The sequence below is a fragment of the Corapipo altera genome, unplaced genomic scaffold (assembly GCF_003945725.1).
Source record: "Corapipo altera isolate COAL_440 unplaced genomic scaffold, ASM394572v1 2b, whole genome shotgun sequence".
In the NCBI taxonomy this organism is placed as follows: domain Eukaryota; kingdom Metazoa; phylum Chordata; class Aves; order Passeriformes; family Pipridae; genus Corapipo; species Corapipo altera.
In genome coordinates this window covers 17995953-18013101 of record NW_020884874.1, presented here as the reverse complement: position 1 = coordinate 18013101, position 17149 = coordinate 17995953, and the positions used below count along the sequence as shown (strand labels likewise).

At 37.6% G+C, this 17149-nt stretch overlaps 1 protein-coding gene across 2 annotated transcripts in view; it reads right to left on the bottom strand.

Moving 5' to 3' along the window:
- LAMA2 (laminin subunit alpha 2) overlaps nucleotides 1-17149 on the bottom strand; it is a 275987-nt gene that overhangs the window by 40804 nt on the left and 218034 nt on the right. Inside the window, exons 42-47 of one of the 2 annotated variants that reach the window (XM_027632844.1) lie at nucleotides 16817-16933; nucleotides 12356-12538; nucleotides 11062-11067; nucleotides 9842-9996; nucleotides 8111-8254; nucleotides 7073-7206 (exon numbers count right to left, since the gene is read on the bottom strand). In XM_027632844.1, coding sequence (XP_027488645.1) covers nucleotides 7073-7206; nucleotides 8111-8254; nucleotides 9842-9996; nucleotides 11062-11067; nucleotides 12356-12538; nucleotides 16817-16933 — 739 coding nt within the window. The remainder of the gene's footprint in view (nucleotides 1-7072; nucleotides 7207-8110; nucleotides 8255-9841; nucleotides 9997-11061; nucleotides 11068-12355; nucleotides 12539-16816; nucleotides 16934-17149) is intronic. The other variant, XM_027632852.1, reaches the window with a different exon arrangement.

Genomic DNA, 17149 nt, shown 5'->3' with positions numbered 1-17149 from the left:
ATTAGGTACTTTTAGTCACACTATAAATGAGTGTTTCATCCCAAACAGATGGATCATAATCAGCACACATAATTTATGGGGTCATAATATGATTGTAGAAATAAGCATGGAATATGACCTAAATCTTGTTATGAAGTATTTAGTATGTTTAGTAATGTGGTAAAGGTGTGGTGGGGAGATCAGGCAGAGGGTCATCAAATATTGTGGATTTATAGATAACTTTGGAAATTGCTACTTTATCTCATTTCTAATAGGATGCTGGATTTCCCATGATGACTGTCATGTTGATTTGGAAATTCCTAACATGTATGCCAGATCTTGAAATCTAACTAGCACTGAAACACACAGCATGGATACTGATATGGTTTGAAGCTGGCTCCCTGCCAAGTCTCCAAACCTTACCACCAGAAGTCCCCCCCCCCTCCAAACCTCAGGGAGAAGAGGGAGAAAAACAACCAACTAAGAAATAACCCGAAACGAGAGAGACAGCTAAAGTGATATATATAAATATATTTACACTTATATATATCATTTAAAATATATACAATTTTCACAAGGGAAGGGAAAGGGAAAGGGGAAGGGAACAAAACCAAAATTATATATATATATATATATATATATATATATATATATATCCCAAATCAGTAGCCCGAGATCTAGTAACTAGAGAGTTAGCAAAGGAAATATATCACCACTCTCCTTGGGACAACTGAGAGTTGCTCCGGGACGATCGCCGGCAACCTCCGTCTCCCAAGGTCGACAAGGCCTTACCAGGCCTCGCTCCCCAACACGGCAGACTCAACAGCAGGGAACCTGCACCTCCAAGCCGCCGGAAGGAAAGAGAGCAAAAGCCTCTCCTCCTTTCTTCTTATAATCTGGCTTACGTAAAAATCGTAGGGAATACTGGGTAAATCTGGCCCCTTCCTTGGTTACAAACTGGTCACCAAGGAAGGCCTAGCCCAAACCACCACAGATACCATTGGAACTTTGCTAACTTACATGTTTCATACTTAATGTAGAAAAGCACCATCTAAAACAAAACTCTCTTTTTTCCATAACAGCTTACAAAGAGTGTATACCTATCAAGACTGACTATCAACTTTTTTAGATTACATGTGATATTTTACTGGCTACCTGATTAGACTCTAAAAATTAATCAGTGCCTGTTTTCAAGCTAGACAAAATGGAGATTTTTCTCAGAAAAAAAATTTTATATCTATATTTGTGAAAAAAGTTTCTAGGGAAAGAAAGAAATACAATTAAATATAAAATTCACAAAAAAATTTCCATATATAGCTTTTCTAGATAAAAAGTTACATGCCCATCCCATCAAGATACTGCCAAGTCCCAACCAGAAAGGTAAAAAAAAATTCCTTTGGTTTTCTAAAATCCTGAACTTTGTTGCATGCAAAGATGCAAAATTCCTTTTTGCTTAATTAGAAAACAAAAAAACAAACCCAAAACTAACATGACTGGCTTAGAATGTTGAAATAAGAAGCAAACTAAAAGTTAAATAAATCTTTACTTCAAGAACTTACATGTAGAGCACAGCAAGGAAAACTAGAGAACTTAGGCTACTGAATAAGCTAAATGAAGACACTGCCATCCTGTATTTATGGAATTCCTTGATTTAGAATAGAGAGTGATAAGATCTCCTCCAAGCCTCCTTTTCTCTAGGCTAAACAACCCCAGTTCCCTCAGCACTCCTCACAGAACTTATGTTCCAGACCCTTTCTCAGCTCCACTGCCCTTCTCTGGACACACTCCAGCATCTCAGTGTCTTTCTTGTAGTGAGGGGCCCAGAATGGAAAATGGGATTCGAGGTGTGGCCTCAGCAGTGCTGAGTACAGGGGGATGATCACTTTGATTATCCTCCTGGTCACACTATTGCTGATACAGGCCAGGATGTCATTGGCCTTCTTGGTCATGTGGGCACACTGCTGGCTCATGTTCAACCACTGTTGACTAGCACCCCCAGGTCCTCCTCCAAGGGGCAGCTTTCCAGCCACTCTGCCCCCAGCCTGTACTGCTGACTGGGGTTGTGACCCAAGAGCAGGACTGGGCACTTGGTCTCATACAGTTGGACTCAGCCCATTGATCCAGCCTGTCTAGATCCCTCTGCAGTGCCTTCCTGCCCTCCCACCCAAATTGGTGTTATCTAAAAACTGACTGAGGGTGTCTGTGATCCCCTTGTCCAGGTCATTGATGAAGATGTTAAATAGAACTGACTCCAACAGTGACCATGGGGAACACCACTTGTGACTGGCCATCAGCTGGATGTAACTCCATTCATCATCAGTCTCTGGACTCAGCCATCCACACAGTTTTTGAACCAGCAAACAGTGCACCTGTCCAAGCCCTGAGCAGCCAGTTTCTCCAGGAGAACATTGTGGGAAACGGTGTTGAAGGCTTTGCTAAAGTCTGGGTGAACAACATCTATAGCTTTTCCCTTATCCACTAAGTGGGTCACCTTTTCATAGAAGGAGATCAGGTTGGTCAAGCAGGACCTGTCTTTTGCCCATGCTGGCTGGGTCTGATCCCCTGGTTGTCCTGTGCATGTCGTGTGATTGCTCTCAAGATTATCTGCTCTAAGACCTTCCTTGGCACCAAGGTCAGACTGACAGTCCTGTTGTCCCCTGAATCCTCTTTCTGACCCTTTTTATAGATGGGTGTCACATTCACCCACTTTCAGTCACCTGGGATGTCCCCAGTTGAACAGGACTTCTGGTAAATGATTGAAAGTGGCCTGGTGAGATTTTCCACCAGCTCCCTCAGTTGTCTTGGGTGAATCCCATTCTCGTGGACTTGTGTGTGTCTAAGTTGCAACTGGTTTATTACAGAAGGTTTATTGATGTGAAGCCCTTTAAAGGATAAAAGTTTTCAATGTAATAACTGCCAAAAGACAAAATTACTAAAAACCTTTTTAAAACTGTGAAAATCTGATGCTTTCTGAAAGTTACTGGCAAGTAACTTTCTGAAAGTTCCAGTCTATATTGTGCTGAAATCAGGATTCCAGTTTAAAAACATTCAAGTGCAATAATGCAAAAGTCACTGAGCAGACTGACACATTTTAGGGTCTCTAATAATTCACAAATAGTATGCATGTCTTTCATCTTCAAACAGACTGAAATGCTAACAATGGAGTCTCTGCCATAAATAATTCTCTTTTATTTATGGAGGACAATGGATCTTAAAGGAAGATCCTGGTTAACTTGACAGCAAAAAGACATTTCTATCCTGTGCATGACAAGTCATCAGGTTAGAAGATATTGTTCTAGTGATAGTCAGTCCTGTAAAACTGGAGGATTACAGAAGATGTACCAGCACTGTGTGGCTGACATGCAAAAAGGCACTGATTAGGGCACTAAACTGGGAGGAGCTGCTGTCTCCCTCAAGAGCACGGAGGTCCTGCAGAGAGACCTTAAAAAATCAGAAATGGGCAATCACAACTGTATGAAGTCTAACAAGGGCAAGTTTCTGCACCTGGGATGGGGCACTCCTGGTTGTGTGTACCGACTAGGGAACAAGAGGCTGGAGAGCAGCACTGTGGAAAGGGACCTGAGAGTCCTGGTCAACAGTAAGTTGAATATAAGTCAGCAGTGCCCTGACAGCCAGGAGGGCCAACTGTGTCCTGGGGGGGGCATCAGGGAAAGCATTGCCAGCTGGTGGAAGGAGGTGATTGTCCTACTCTACTCTGCTCTGGTGCGGCCTCACCTTGAACATTGTGTACAGTTTTGGGCACCACATTATAAAAAAGATATTAAGCTATTGGAGACAAGCCAAAGAAGGGCCACAAGGATGGTGAAGGATCTGGAGGGGAAGCCGTAGGAGGAGCAGCTGAGGTCACTTGGTCTGTTCAGCCTGGAGAAGAGGAGACTGAGGGAAGATCTCACTGCAGTCTTCAACATCCTCATGAGGGGAAGCAGAGGGGCAAGTACATATCTCTTCACTCTTGTGACCAGTGACAGAACTTGAAGAAATGGCATGAAGCTGAGTCAGGGGAGGTTTAGGTTAGATATCAGGGAAAAGTTTTTTTACCCAGAGGGTGGTTGAGCACTGGAACAGGTTCTCTATGAAAGTGGTCACAGAAACAAGCCTGTCTAAGTTCAAGAAGCATTTGGACAATCCTCTCAGGCACATAGAGTGATTCTTGGGGTGACTTCATGATCCTTACAGGTCCCTTCCAGCTCAGCATATTCTATGATTCCATGAAAAATTTATGTAATATCATACATGCAGTGTTTGCTCTTTAGGAGATACACGAGGTAAATGAGATGACTTTTGCGAGTAACCAACACTGGATTACAGAACACCATGTAGAAACCTCTGCTCCTTGACCCCTTGAAAGCACAGAAAAACTTCACTGAAAAACATGGCTTAGAAATGCTACAGTAGTTTAAGACTGAATTCTTGCTGAGCTGCACTGAATGTCCTTTTACAACTGGACATGCCTGTCTCGTATTGGCCTTTTTAGCCACCAACGCACTTGTAACAAATGTGGGTAGAGCCCTTCCCAAGTCTTCGTTTGCAAAGCCCAGCCATGATGATGATAACACTGAATGTGTCTAAAGTGAACTTGTGATTCAAGCATCCTTTGTCCTCAAAGGAAGGGCACTGCTTAAACTCTGTCATTAACAATCAAAACAATGGTAATACTTAAATTAGAGTTGATTAAAATCAAAACTAATCAGGTTCTGCTCCTAACTGAGGCCTGCTGAATTGAAGTGACATTGCTTTTCTGATCTAGTGAGTCTCAAAAATATTCTCTCATCCATTTGACTGTCTCACAAAATTGACATTATCTGCATGTTGTAAATCTCCTTTAAATCATTTTGTCACATACTGTTATGCCAGATTTTCCTCTGTTAATGGAAACTTTGATTGATTGCAGTTCTTGATGCCAATTAGATTTGCTTCTGTAAGCAGGTAAGTGACTCTGTAAGTGACGTTCGTTAAAGTCCTGTACCATCAAAGTATAGGGAATTCCTTTATTTATTCCTATAGGAATAAATAAATTTTACTTCAATTCCATTAAAAAGAATTCAAAATATTTCCTTTCTAACCTCTGCATATACAATAAAATGCAAAGGATCAGTGTGCTTTAAATAAAAAGGCGATGAAAATTAAAAGTGTCCCTGGAAAACAGATGCAGTTATTATCAATTTAGCCTTAAATAACTGGAAATTTTGGTGCAGGCATCAACTGAACACCTCTGAACATTACTCAACAGTCAGATTTTTCATATTTAGATTTCATTCAGAATGCTGAGTGACCTTAAGAATTTCCCAACTTCTGTGCCACCACATCTCTTTTTTGTTTAAGTCCCTTTGGAATCCTTGATTGAGAACTCCTATCAACCCATGGTGGGTTTAACACCATATCATTATTATTTTTAATGCTTGCCACCACTGAAAACTATGGAAAAATTCAGCAAGGCCAAAATTTCATCTTACGTCCACCTTCTAAACACACGCCCTGCTCCAGCTGTTCAGGTGGTTATGTCAGGCTGAAAAAGTCTGTGGCTGGAACCGAGCAGAAATGAAGAGAAAATGTGTGAGGGAAAGAAATGAGTAAAGTCTTCAACAGCTTATGAAGGGAGTTATAGAAAAGCTATCAAATGGACTAAAATATTCGAAGTTGAAGACTCTTCTGTAGGGTACATTTTTTGAAGTCTGCCTTAAGAATGCAAAATCAGTTCCAAGCTCATCATCTTAATCCCACAAATCCAACTAATGCCTCTGCAGTGTAATTCTCCCAAACACTGCTATGTACTTTTGATTTGTGCAGCTGTAATCATTCTAAATAGCTGATCCAGCACTTTATTCAAAACTAATGGCAAGTACACCCTATATATCCGGAACAACCAGCTAATAGGTAATGGGCTTTTGTAGGATGCGTGAATTTTATACCATGTCCTGGCTCCATATTCTGCTGAAGCAGCTTTCTTGTAAATGAAAGCCTGGCATTACTGTGTCATGAAGCTGCTTTAGTATGCATAATATGAACTGGTGAAGATTTCAACAATTTGTATTGTACCCCAGTTTGTATTTTCCTAGCAATAAGGTTTCATTAAGCCAGCTTCTGGAGATGGTGCCATAATTTTATTTAATTTTCTGCTCGAAATGCCTGATTTCTGTGATTTCACTAAATTATTTAAACTGGATGCAATTTCCTTCTCTAAGAGCTATGCATGTAACCAAAATTAGAGTGCTTTGTTTTCTTTCTCCTTCATTCTCTCATTTTCTGACTATATTGTCTGTGCTATGCTTAGTACTCTGTGAAATTAACTGTAATGATGCAGGAGAAATTACTCCGCTTTCTATCAAATTACAATACAGATGATGTTATCTAAATTAGTGAGATCTGTTTAAGATAAAGGCTATAAAGTTATGTAATCCTTATGCTGTAATTACTACACCATATGTCATATGTTTGGTATTTGAGTGGAAAATATAAGCTTCAGGTAACAAATTTGGAATTTGAATATTTATGTATCTATATTTCTAAAGTTCAAAAGCATTAAACAATGGATCTCAAACTACAAAATGTATTTTAACTTTCCAGAATATTTCCTCCTTTAATTTTCATAAACTCTATCTGTTTTAAATATCTCCAGTTTGATAAAACATTTTGCCTATGGAAACAGCATTTTGAGCTGAGAATCAAGATACTGCTGTATGACAGACCACTCATTTGCAGTACTGTCTCAAGACTAGAAATTCAGAAAACATGCTCCTCTTTAAAACTCAATGAAAAAGAAAGGCATAGTAGTTATCCATTTGAGTGCCAAAACCTGTAACCCATTTTAAAAGGAAGCTAGTTGAAGAAGAGAATCGATAGAGTGACAGGTAAACAGAAGCAAATATAATCAGTCATAGATTGTTGATGCTAGAGGGGAACTATATGATTAAAATGAATTCTTGACACAGAACAATTCACATTTCAAAAGTAATTGTAGTGTATACACTTTTGGTACTAATGGATGTAGGTTCAAAAGCTTTCATTAAACCAAACTAGAGTTTCTCATATTAGCCATTTTTTCTAAAATCTTGGAAATGAAATATATACTTACCTGGAGGCTTCAATCCGGTACCAAAACCCATCATCAATCGTCAAATCTGGATACTCAACTCGTCCAACTCCAGATCCTACATCCCACAGGAAGCTCACCTTGCCTTTGCGCATCTCTATGGCCAAGAAGTCAGTCTACATGTAAAATATGAAAAGCAATCTCATACTTTAATTAAGGAAGTTTTCCAGAAACCTTCACATTTCAGGTCTAATGAGGCATGAGAAGCCCAGATATAGACACTAGAGTATGAACATTAATTTTCACAGTGATCTAAAATGAATCTCTTTTTCCTCCTTTCATTGGTTCAAACAAGGAATCTTAAGCCAAACATGGCAAATGATTTCTCTCAGTGGTGAGAGAAGTGAGTAAATGACTGCCAGACTTATATAAATGTTAATATTTTAGCCCTTGAGAGAGGTAATAAACTCGGAAAAATATTGTTGAAATATTCCCTGGATGGCAGAAGGATGTTGGGATACACAATGACATCTAGCCTTTTCATTTTGTATTAGGTAAATAAAATACATAGTTTAAAATGTTGGTAATAGAATACTTTTTCCACTTACTGAATTATTTTTGGTTATTCTAGAAGTTTACCTCCTACAGGCCTCATGGGAAACTGAATCAGTCACCATTGCTATGCTTGAAATTGTAGTCTTGACTTAAAATGACAATAAATAGAAGCTTTGACAGATGCAATGTGATTAGCTACATCGTTCCCAAGGGAAAATGCACAACCAACTCCAGAATTACTCTAGTTACACCAAGAATTTTAAAGCTCTAATGTAGTTCATGTATGAGCCTGCTATTTCATATTTAGTTAAAATAAAGATATATATTAAAAATTTGCTGGTCATATATTAGAAGTTTCTATATTAATACCAAAGACAGTATATGTCTAGATTATCTATGTCTAGACCCTCTACTACTGCCTTGAAGCCTCTGTGAGAAAAATAAAAGCCTTTCTCATCCTCTATATTTGTCAGTAGTCTGATCTGATCGAGCAACTCTGACATGAAAAGCAGGAGACAGACTCACAAACTTGGCACTTCCAAGGTAAAAAAGCAGATTGTCAGCAACTACAGTCTTCACATTGACAATGACGGTGTTGTATGTTCCCTTCTTTATTTCTGGTCTGTATGTGCGAATACAATTGCCTCCAGAGGACACGGACACTTTGATCTTCAAAAAAAAAGTATAGCAGAAAGAATTCAGTTCACTACTTATTATTCCAGAATTAACTATGGATGTTTCCAACTAATTATAAAAATATACTTTTTTTCTTCACATTTTTTTGTTACATGTACCAAGGAGTTGCTTGGGTATGCAGAGGAGGTAGAAATGGAATTTTCTTTCTGGAATTGTTTATTAAAAGGAAATAAAAGCCTTTTCTGGCATTCAGATTTGAAAGAAAAAACTGTATAGACTAAAAATAGCTAGAAGATATAATGGTCTAATGCAAGCAGCAGTGGAATTCTAGCAGTAGAGACAGTCTGTAAGTGGAATGTACAGCAGGAAAATAAACAGCATTCCTAAAGGAGTCACAGTATATTGCTATTGGGTAGTCAGAATGATCTATTTTTCTCTTTTAATATCTTTGATTATGCCAGTTTAAGACACTTTTTCACTATTATTTTTAAACCAACAGTTGTGTCTATCACTGCTTTTACATAGTCCATAGTGGAGTTGGCATTCATAACTAAGTTTTATTTTCACAGCTGAGTGACATATGCATTTGGATACATGTACTAGTTTCCTCAGGCTCTGAGCACAGATAAAAACACTTTACTGTTTGCTTTCATAATGCCAGCACAGACATAATGACAGTACAAGGGTATTTCAATCCCAGCTAGACATGTTTATGCATTAGAGGAAATGCACATAATAGTATCATCTTATGCTTAGGGCAAACTTTGGTAAAAAGGAGATCCATTATAGGACCAAATTCACAATTTCCCTATCACAGAAATGCTGAGCAGTTAATTACTTCAAAGCCTTTAGTAAAACATACCATTACTGTAGCCTGTCTTTCTACTCTGTGCAAATTTCATCAAGTATATGGAATGCACTTCTTTCACAGTGTCCTAGTATTCTGTAGATTGCTTCTTTCCACTATTTTTCAACCATCTTTGAGGAAGATTTCTTAAGCACCATCTTCAAGATTTTTTTTCCTTTGTTATTTTGGTCACAAGCTGAATAACCTCACTATTAACCAGCTGATCCTCAAGTTGATAGCATTACTGAGTCAGGGAAGTGGACTCCAAACTCCCTAAATGGACAAGAGTCCATTTTGAGTCCTCAACGCTGCTACTGGACAAAAAAAAATCAAAAATATGGGAAAAACAAATATACTCAGCAATTTCAATGAATTTGAGTTGGTGTCATTCTTGAGTAATATAAGTTCCATGAAATGAAATCTAGAGCTTAATATAACTGCTGAAACAAAAAAATACAGTTTTGTTTTTACAAAAAACCAATTATATTGTGACCTTTCTGTTGTACTATCATCTACAATACTTAAATAATAACCTTTTCAGATACATTCCTACAGATGTTATTAATTTAACAAGTGCAGGGTTGAAATGAAGAAATAAGACACAGAATGAAAATCATCAGAATATTCTCTTTTTATCTGAGAAATTATACTCCATTATTTTCTCTCTTTGTTTAGAATTAGGAAGGGTTTACATTGTGGAAAAGAAAAAAAAAAGTGGAAAATAAAATCCCATCAATACTCAAAAGGTCATTTTTTTGAGAAAGAGGACTTACCGAATTGGCTTGCTTCCGAGCTTGGTTTATCAGCTCTTTTATTTGAGAAATGTTTTTCCCTAAGTTATCCTGAAGTTCTTTGATTGGCTTGATTTTATCTAACAGGCGATCTGCTTCCTTTTCTAGGGTTTTAATACTGGAATCTGCGTCAGCAACTTCATAAGAAAGAACAAGGCAGAGTTTTAGAGAATAGTGGCAGAGACTAATTAGACATTGCAAAAATAAAATCCAAGAAAATTCTGCATAAACAATGCTCAGATGATAGTATATGCTACTAAGAGGTACACACAGACCAGGAAGCTACTTGAACAGAATAAGATAATTTCAGAATATTTAGAATCAAGTTAAAACAGCAAAAGTAGCAAAACCATGGGTTAAAGCAGGATTTTGAAGAAGTAACTATGCTTCAGGTCAGGATGATACTAATGGAAAACATTTCCTGTAGTGAAATACATTTATGAATGAAGTATTTGCTTTCCTCTTTTTTTTAAACTCCAATTTTGAAGAAAAATGGAAGATTAATAAAAACGGGTTAGTTTCCATTAGTAATTTCTGAAACAGTGTTAAAATTAATTTGAAATTAATTCTTGAACTAATTATAATGGGCACAAATAGAAAAAGCTTTATTCTGGTTACAAGCTTAAGATTCTGTATGTGTACTGAAAGCAGATTTAAACACAGTGGCAGTAAACTGCAGATGTTCTTTTTTTCAGGTGCACTTAATTATTTTACATGGATATTTTTGCCACTTTTTTTCTTTAAGCTTCAAATTACTTTTTTGCCTCTCAACACAAGGCTAGTTTTGACAATTCATCAGCAGATCTAAGTATTACATTTGGCTAGAATGAGGGTGTGGGCTTTTTTGGATGACACTGAAAGGGATAAACACACATTTACCAAAAGAATGTATATTACATGAAAATAACAGTAATAGTAATAAAAATAATGCTTAGATAAAGCAGAAATTATTGCATATCTAGTTTTTGGATCATCACCCAAACACTCATACCAAACCTTCAAGATGCTTCTTAAGGTTTCACATAAGGTAAACTAGCTGCCAAGTAAGTCATTTTATCTCAAAGTTTTCAAAAAGTGACTATATAGCTATTTCAATGAATGTGAAACATAGAGCACCATGCAGAAGCTTTGGTGGTAAGCAGTGAATCATCGTTTACTGGAAAATGCACACTAAAAGCTGCAAGTAAGAAAAACGTACGTACAGATTTCTGCAGGCAAGATATGGAGACAAAGAAAAGAGAAAAAACAGAAGATAATGTAAGAGAGCATTTTGAAGACCTAAACAGACATGTAAAGTAAAACAAGGGACAAGATGAGTCTATAAAAAACTTTTCACCGTTTGTACTCTGCACATCTACAAATTGAGAATTCAGGGCCTGAATTTTGACATAGAAGAGAGGCTATGTCTACTTCAGCATGTAGTCATGAGTGCCAACATATTCACTTTATACATCTGGAATGGTTTACTCCACATTACTTTAATCTCATTCTGTAATATGAGTATCCATTAACAATTGAAGAATGGTAGAAGTGTACTTCTGGAGAACATCTTCCAGTTAAGTTTTATCTGACATGAAACAGTTTGCAAGTGTTAAGACCACTATTCAATGTAAACAAAATAATGGTGACTGGGGACAATCAGGACATTGTACAGCATCAATTGGAAGAGGATATTTGACCATAGAATGAGAATGAAAACCTCCTAAATTGCACGTTTTTAGGTGCCCGGATTCATCAAGTTGACAACAAGCTGGGGAGCCCAGGGTAGCTAAGAAATTAGTCCTTCTGTAATTTTCTAAAGTCACTCTGGTTTCGTGGTCAGCCCTGATTGTATACTCTGTAGGACAGGGTCTAACAATCTACCATAAAATGTGTTGTAATTTAGAATTAATCTGTTATCCATCATAACCAAAGTGAAAATGCTGAAGTAATTGTCACATTTGATAACAGAAATCATGGTGGGGAAAAAAAAAAAGCAGACAAAAGCCCATTCCCAGAGTCTCCTTTCTTTCTTTCTTCTTAAGCATCTTCAGTGCTCTACCAAAAATAGTAATGTATAAGAAAGAAGTCATGCATTTCTCCAAGGACTGACTACCTGATTGACTGAAGACAGGTACAGTGTGGGCTATTTTGCTTGAATCAAGTGGTGAATTGCTAGTCAGAATCTTTGATTATTCACCTCCTAAATACTTTAAAAAGTAGTCTGTGGAACAAATCTATCCATTACATTTTCATCGTGCTGACATGAGCTTTTCTTTCAACTACTAGCATTAAGATTTAAAATTCTTTTCACAGAATCACAGAATTGTTAGAGTTTGTCCTTTTTCATATATAAGAAGTCCAGAAAATAGAAGTGATAGAGATTCCTTTTATCCCAGCATACTGTAGAATGCTATATGACTGCAATTCTGGAGTGTCTCTGTTTCATTTTGAGATATGAAATGAAAACCACAAACTGAAAAAAACCCACCACTAAACAACCAAAAAAGATCTTACTGTTCTTGATAGGATCCTTCAGAACAGCATTTGTTTTGGCCACATCATCTGTAAGTTTACTGTAGTTGTTTTTCAAGCCCAGGAGATTCTGATTGAGGTCTTTAATTTGGGCCAGGATGTCATTTGCAGTACTGTTGGCTTGTCTCGCTTTGTCCTTGGCTGCCTGTACCTTTATAGCTGTATCTGTAGGTAGGAAAGGATAATGAAGTGATAAGTACAGGAGTTTCTTCCACACATCTTAAGAATAAAAGTTCTACTGTGTTATGTAGTTAAACACAGTTAAACTGTGTTATACAGTTCTTTGAGACTTCCTATTTCACACATAGCAAGACATTATTACTTGTAAGTTTCGACTGCAGAATCTGTCTGGCCCTTTATATTTTTTTGGGACATCAAATGCATGCGAAGAAGAAAAAGGGCTCCAGCCCCATTTGTATGCAAAGGACAAATAATTTTCAGCAAATAAAATTGTATGCAATTTTTGTTGTTCCTGTTGACTCATTGGTTAACCTCTGATCAAGAGTCAGATATAATATTTGATATTTAGAAATAGGAGTTTCAATCTTCTGATGTAGAGAGCACAGAAATCTAACTCCATGACAAATATTTTTGTGAATCAGAGGACCAAGGATCCATTGCCCTAGTTGATCACATACATCCATAGACATCATGGGTGACCTTGAGCAAAGCAATTAGTCTAATACTGCCTCACCTCTCTGCCTGAAAAATGGAAACCAGTGTTCTGTCTTGGGGGTGAAAACATTCAAGTTGAATGGTTCTGATTCTGCCATTGACAAATGATAAACCAGACAGCTAAATATTCAAGTAGGTACTTATTCAGATCCTGTGTAAACTGGATTGCTTTAAAACTTATCATGCAGCTCAGGTGCTGTTGTCAGGCTGGGAATACTGCACATGATGAGCCAGTAGCACAGACTGTTTGGCTAGGGAGCACAGATTTTCTAAATTCCCATAGATGTAAGGAAGTGAGCAGGCAGAAAATGTGGTGGACACTAGCTTGCAAGGGAACTGATGTGAACTCCCACCCTATTACCACACCACAGTGTAGTCATGGAACCTGCAGGAATCTGTTTTCCCATGTGCTTTCTGTGAAACTGTTCTTGGTGTTGCTTTCCCATTACGCTCTCCAAGGTATTCTCTTGTTCCTTAGTCATATAAAAATTTCAGTGTGCAGCTCAGAAGTTTGGACAACTCTGAAACAACCATGTAGAGACAGTGCCACTTATACTGACTTGGGCTTCCTGTGGTAGTCTGTGAAGTCAATGCTGTATTGAAGTAGTGGGGAAGGCACAGGATGTTGTGATTTCACTCAATTTCTAAGAGAGCTGATAAGAGTTAGTTTATACAAACATTTGCTTGAAACGGATTGCACATTCCTGATTCTGTGACTGTTGAAGACATGGGAAACACAGATATTTTCTCCATTTCAATGGATCAACAGCATAGGTTTCCAGATGGTCTCCTAGGCAGGTGATTCTCCTTCTGTGGAACATCTGATGCGATCAAACCTTGGGGAGCATATAATGCTTCTGTACGCTATAGAGAATTGGTGGGTTTGTCCTGCATGCTGGAGAGTTATTTGAGCCTTATTACTTTTTTTGAGTAAAGATATTATACCTGCGCTCCAAACAACTCAACCCTTATTCCTGAAGTTTTGGCTCTGAAAAGCCTCCCGAATACAACAGCACATAAGAAATACAAGTGAACTTTTCATAAACCATTGTCATTGTTAGTCCTGCCAAGTGAAAGAAAAGAGAGCTCTAATTGTTTTTTCTCACTTCCTTTTTTCCGTATATTTAAGTATTTCCTTCTGGTATCACTATTAGAGGTCATACACCTTTCTGGCTAACTGAAAGTTGGAGTTACTGTGTTACTTCCCCTATTGGTGACATGAACTATTTTCAACCACACTTTAAATTATGCCATCCCTGCACATGTTGGTCCTTGTCCCACATGCAATCTGCCTGCCTACCCCATTCTGAATCTTTCTGCTTTTATTGGACTATTGGTGTAGCACGGACACAAGAATTATCAGTTTAAGTTGTTCTCTGGTTTCTTGAATCCTTGAACAAGATATATCACAGGGTCATTTCTTCTCCCCTCCTCACTGATTATTGTCCTGTTGGACAACTAATTTTCTGCATTTTTTTATCCATGCCATTTATTTGCTCTGAATTTCATTCTTAATACACATCAGCTTGTTTTGATGAGTGTCCTTGTCCCAAGAACAGTCACCCTGTAACTCTAATCTGCCAAGAGTTGAATGCATTGCTAATAATTGCATATTTCATATTTATTTTACATGTTCCATATTTAGTAATCTGTGTCCTAAGGTTAACAGGCCTTAGACGTCCATTTTGTTTGACTGAGACATCTATCTATGCACAAGAAGACAAACACTCATGTCAATATCTGTGACCAAAACCCAAGAAATGGTATACTATGAGGACAAAATACTAAACAATTTATTTTGTGAATGACTGATTCCAAGGATTACTAAATCCAAACCAAAACTTTTCAGTTAGTTGGAATCTTAAAGCCACAAAAATGTACAACATTAATAGTAAATTGTTTTTCATGCCAAGGTTTTATTTGCAGTCTGAACCTTCTAGACCATCAGAAACCAGATAGAATATAGATTTTCCTTAGAGACTTTCCTTAAGGTATAACTTCAGTTTATAAAGTATTTCTTGGAGAGAAAAGTCATAGCAGAATACATTGATTAAAATATTTTTATTTTCTAAAACATTCATTTTATCATTCACTGTCCATTATAATGAAACTGCTGTAACTCCCTGTCTCTTGCTATCACAATACAATGTAGTTAACATCTAAGGACTTTGGAATTTTAATGAATATTACATTTTTTTTGAAAAAAAAGTCTATATGGAATGAAAAATGTGCATATGTGAGAGACTGAAATATTAACAGTTAATGACTCAAAAAATTGGGCACTGGCAAAAGCAGCAGGTGCTTTGCTGAAACCAGATTTGCAGCCTGCAAATGAAGGGGAGGAGGATGGTTTTTGAGTTCCTGGGGTGAAACCTCTGACTTGCATAAGAACAGCCCATGTGCAGTGAGGGTGCACACCCATCACTGAAAGATCATCAACAAACTGATCTTTGTTTAGCAAGAGGCTGTTTCTTGTGCCAGATAAGGGAAAAGGCCAATAAGAGGCGGATCCCTCAAGACAGGGATAATGCTTTTATCGTGCCAATGTCCTCCTTACACAGGCAAAGGGGTAAAACTCCCCCTCCCCAGGATATGTATCAGGACATTCACATGCAGGCCTGAAGGTACTCATCCCTTCTGATAAGGCATAACTGGCTCACCTATGCTGGCTTGAGAGGGTAGCTGTCATATTATAAACCATCAAAGACCCCAGACTCATTTCTGGGGCCTTCCACCAGAGGACCACACGTGATCCACAGTGTTGCATCAAACACAGTAAAACTCCCCCCCTGGGTATTCCCACCTGGGTATTCCCACCTGAACCTGAGTGTATATTAACCCCTTGAACTTTATGTTGTGTGGGGCTTCCTTGACCCCAGATGGATCAAGACTGCAACCATCACTTTGGCTAACACACATCTAAATTGCAAGGACCTAGTCTCCTGCTGAATCCACTGGTGGTGATACCTTTCCTCTTTGCTACCTACTCTTAGCTTTTCTTTATCTCTTTTCCTTGTTTATTTTCTCCAGTGATATTTTTATACTTTTATATTGTTATATTTCTATAGTTAATAACCAAAAGGATGGCATACCTCCTTTCCATTGCAACTAAATTGTTCTAAAATAAACCTGCCATATATATATATATATATATATATACACAAACACTGGTCACTCAGTCTCAGTTACCCTGGCTTCAGGGGCGGATGGTAACACAACAGCACTTCAGAGTCTATTGAGGAAAATTTGTTCCAGTCATAAGCATTTCAGAGCTAAAAAAGATATACAATACCAAACAGTGACTGGAAACATTGAGAGTGTGGTAGAAAGGTAAGACAAAATCCAGAAAATTTCACTCTGCTTTTTCTGTAAAGTCAGTAAGTCCTATGCTTCTTTGGTTAAATTACACTGGTGAAATTATAATGGTTCATTAAACAGTAGTTTCATAAAAAGATTTTTCACATATAAACAAAAGACTGTTTTTCTCAGAGTGTATACCATATCCTGCTATCATAATTATTTTCCTTCAGAAAAAACCTTCTTCAAACTGTAGAGCATGGTACCTTTTACCATTCAAACTGATACCACATAACTTTTCTGTTCAGTTTTCTCTCTCACATTGCTCATCTTCATCTTACAACAACAGCCAATGGTTAAAGTAGACATAGTGTGGACACAGGCAAAGATTGATGAGATGGATGTTAAGTGATGGAAAAAGAAACAAAAGAACAGAGATGAGTCAAGTGTTGCAACATTTTTCCAACTTACCATTAGGAACGGCTGACAGCTTTCCTAAAGTTTCATTCAAAGCTCTCAGGAGATTGGAATTCTTCTCATCAGCATCTTTCAGCCTGTTCTGCATGCTGTCCAGATCATCCCCATTTTCTATAAAAAGTCCATATGATACAGAAGCTTTAACTCTTTGATTCCACTACCCTTTCTTTACACAAAACTTAAAATGCATAATAACAAGCAAGCCATTTTTCATTACGATATTATACTGTGTAAATAAGGAAGTCCAGTAGAACTTGTTGTAGTGTTCACTGATCATCTTCTCCTGTTTCTTTAAGTTCCCTAGTTCCATGGTATTTAAATGCTTCA